General features: G+C 31.3%; 1 protein-coding gene across 1 annotated transcript; it reads left to right on the top strand.

The window, feature by feature from the left end:
- Nucleotides 1-102: 102 nt before the first annotated feature.
- Nucleotides 103-3818, top strand: LOC102672587 (protein takeout). Its single transcript, XM_006620946.2, has 4 exons — nt 103-389; nt 1682-1969; nt 2898-3047; nt 3218-3818. Exons 1-4 carry the CDS (start codon nt 224-226, stop codon nt 3367-3369), a joined length of 756 nt encoding a protein of 251 aa, XP_006621009.1. The 5' UTR covers nt 103-223; the 3' UTR covers nt 3370-3818.
- The last annotated feature ends 25 nt before the right edge of the window (nt 3819-3843 follow it).

Raw genomic sequence — 3843 nt, 5'->3', positions numbered from 1 at the left:
CTCTCTCTCTCTCTCTCACTCTCTCTCTCAGAGAGCAGAGAATCGCCCGATCCACCGTTGGATTCTGTTCTCTGTCGTTCCTACGTAGAAGCCTCGAAGGCATAGCGGGGGCAATGTCAAGGTGGTATAAGGCCTGGTGCATCCCTGACGGCCGGTCATTCCACGCGGAGAAATTCTATCGAAGAAAGTCACTGGGAGGCGACGATCCTCGGAAGGGAATAACATGAAGAGTATCTCGTTTGTGCTCGCGTGTTCGTTGGTGTTCGGCGTGCAGGCGATCGGAAGATACAGGGGATTAGAGTTTTTGGAACCTTGCTCCAGAAGCGATTACAACGTGGAGAGTTGCCTTGCTAGATCGGCCAATGTACTCACCGATCGCTTCCGTCACGGTAAGATGTTGTTCGCCTTTGTTGTTAAAGATTATATAGTTAATATATATATAATTTGCATTTGTCGATTATAAAGGAGAAGGTGGATAACCTTGTCGTTTAATCTTGTGATTTAATTTTCGTTGTAGATTTTTATTCTTTTATTTATTTATTCATTTTATGAATTTATCGTATCGTAGTGTAGTAAAACGTTGATAGACGCTAGTATTCTTTTCATTTTCTTCTTTTTTTTGATGGATTTTTATATTTATGAGTATTTACATCTATCTGATGTGAATATATGAATATGTAAAGTTCATATTCGCGTTGTTCCAGTTATTTTTCAAAATCGTCAATATATTATGTTGTTATTTTTGTTCTATTTCTTCGTCAAAGGATTCTTTGTGATGGAACAAAAACTACTTTTTCTCATTTAAATTAAAAGAGATTTGTATAATCGATTCTAGAAAGGATAAAAGAAAAAATTAAAATCTTTTTTACTATACAAAAATATCAACATTGTTTTAATTTAAAATGAAAATTATCGAAATCGAATATTGTTTAAGCTTGTATTAATTTCTCGAAAAATAATAAAATATATTTGTTCTTCTACACATTCACAAATAATTCTGCAATGTTATAAATATACGTAAAAATTTTATTACTCGAACAAATTCTTCACGTCCCCTCCCCCTCCATGAACCAACACATTCGTAACAAGAGACCCGTTAGATCACGATGACTACGTTTTTATCGGGAGTCCCATTTTCTAAAACTGGAATTTGATGAAAAGTACGGAAGTCGAAAGTCGGAGAATTATAGATTGCGGGAGCACGTGGTATCGTTTAAAGAGAAAAGAGAGAGAGAGAGAAAGAGAAAGAAAAAAAGAGAGAGAGAAAAGACACAGAAGCAGGTTATAACGGTGTATTCGAATGGCCATCCAGTGTCCTACATTCCGCGAACACTATACACGAGAGCACGATCGAATAGATTCGATTTATTTCGATTCAGATTGAATAAAACATTAAACAGAATTTTTACGAATCTCATTCTTTTATTTCACTGCTTTTCTCTCTTTTTTTTTTTTTATTTTATTGCTTTCGATTGTTCTTGGTAAATAAATTAAATAAACACGATAATTAATTAATAGATTAATATTCCAATACACCAGATTAATATTCGAATATTCGAATTCCTTTATTAAAATATAAACAAAGTAAAAAATTATTATTATCAAAATCGTATTATTATTATTATTAAAAAGAAAAGAAGAAGTGGGATTAGAATTTCACTTTAAAATTGAAATTTGTAAGGTTTGCCGCAATTGGGATACACAGAGGTGGAGCCCATCATCCTCGACGAGCTTCATATTGCCCTTGGCGAGGGACCAGATGGATATAGAGCTCAGTTCAAGAACATCACTGCAAGAGGCGTTTCCACGTTACGGGTGACAGGTTTGAGGGCCAGATTATCAGACGACGAGGTTCAATTGCAATTAGCTCTAAGCATTCCGAAAATCAGAGCTGCCGCTAAATACAGGTCGAGTGGCACCTTGCTTTTGGTCAAGGCAAGCGGAGCTGGAGATTATTGGGGCGAATACGGTGAGAGATTATTTTTAACGTAACATCTTTAACGTGATATTTTACTTTTCTTAAATAAATCCTTCAATTTAATTATAATCAATAAAACATTGGTGGAACATTGAAATGGAAAGAGACTTATAAAGAAGAAGAACGTGAAGTACGAATTAAATTGTTAAAAGAGAATAAAATATTAAAATATTTAGAAATGGTGTTCCAATTGGTGTATATAAAGGTATACATATATTAGTAATTTTAAACATGTAAGCGAACAGTGTGATAGAACATCGGGCTAAGTGAAAAGGTAAAAGTCAAGAGCATCGTCAACTTTCACCGCCGACGCAATGCAAATTTGTTTTTCAGCTAACTTTTATGATCGCACCTTTTAAAGATCTCTCTGTTTAACTTAATAATAATATTTAAAGTCGAGAAAATTTATTCAACTCTTTTCTTATTGCGCAATTATCAGAAAAATTCTACAAAAAAAAAATATTTGTTTTATTATGAATAAAAAAGTGAAGTAATACAAAAGTATAACGTTTGAAATTTTTATTCAATACAATAATAAATATATATATATATATATTTTTTTACACATAAAGAAATTCAAAATTATAGCTAGTAGTGTTTTACATCTTGAGAAACACTGTAGATGTACAGTGCGAATGGTATCATTGACCTCTCTAATGCATTCGCCTTGCAGAATGCAACCAGTTCTGCATAACTGCAGAACTTGTCTTGATCTTCGCATGATAGCTTCGAGCAAAGTTTTTATTATCCATAAAGAAACAGTCTATAAAGATTCTCTCGATAAATCAATGCGAAATAAATCAATTCTCATGTATCATATAAATTCTGCTATTAATAAATTAAAATAAATTTTTAATCATAGAATTGCGAGTGTTTGAAACAATTTTATTATTATTATTTTTTTTTTTTTTGGTTATAGAAGGTGTAAAAGCAAAAGTATTTATCAGAGCGAAGCCATTCCTGGTTCAAGATCGTCGTTACTTGAGGTTGCAACAACTTAAGATGGATTTCAGTGTGCAGAATATTAAGATGGGTGTTGAAAATGTTCGCGACAGCAACGCTATAATTTGTAAGTATTTATTCAAAAGTATCAATAATTCGTGTTGTATGAAAAAAAAATTTTTAAGAGGAATAAAGAAAAAAAATTTAATGAAAAAGAATAAATTAAGAAAAATATTTAAACAATAATTTAAATAACAAATTTTTTTCTCGAATAATTTTTCTCTTTAATAATTTCAGTGGCAGCATTGAATCTTTTCATTAACACCAACAGCCAAGAATTGCTGAAAGAGATGAAACCGGATCTAAGAAGGAAATTAGTTCAAGTAATGACGACATTCGTGGAAAGGATCTTTGCTCAGGTACCATACGATGCTTGGATTCTAGATTAATTATGAAAGTTGATACAAGATGACGGTTAACGAGCAAGAATGACCAAATATTTTGTTAATTGTTAAAGAAACAAAATAACTAAAATGTCTCCCATTTTTATTTTGTTAATTTTTTTTTGGAAAAAGATTTTCCACCAAATGCAAAAAGCAAAAAGATTAATTGAGTGCAATGGAAGTTTCAAATTTGATAATGAAATATTTAAATTATAATAATATCTAAACATAGTTTTACCAATTTACCAAAAATCGATGTTAAATTGATTCAATCTTAAAATATTTTATGGTATTATTTATGTTTTCTCTTGGTTTATTCATATATCAAGAATGTAAAACTTTGTAGACATTTTGTATATTTTGTGTGAGATAGTGTGAATGATAATATCGAATCAATATCATCAATAACAATATTCATATTAAGTTATACTGTTCGTGTACTCATCGATTATATGACTAACTGAACAATGAAAACTGGAG

Source organism: Apis dorsata, unplaced genomic scaffold (genome assembly GCF_000469605.1).
Source record: "Apis dorsata unplaced genomic scaffold, Apis dorsata 1.3 scaffold_570, whole genome shotgun sequence".
In the NCBI taxonomy this organism is placed as follows: Eukaryota; Metazoa; Arthropoda; class Insecta; order Hymenoptera; family Apidae; genus Apis; species Apis dorsata.
This window is presented reverse-complemented; position numbering and strand designations above follow the sequence as displayed.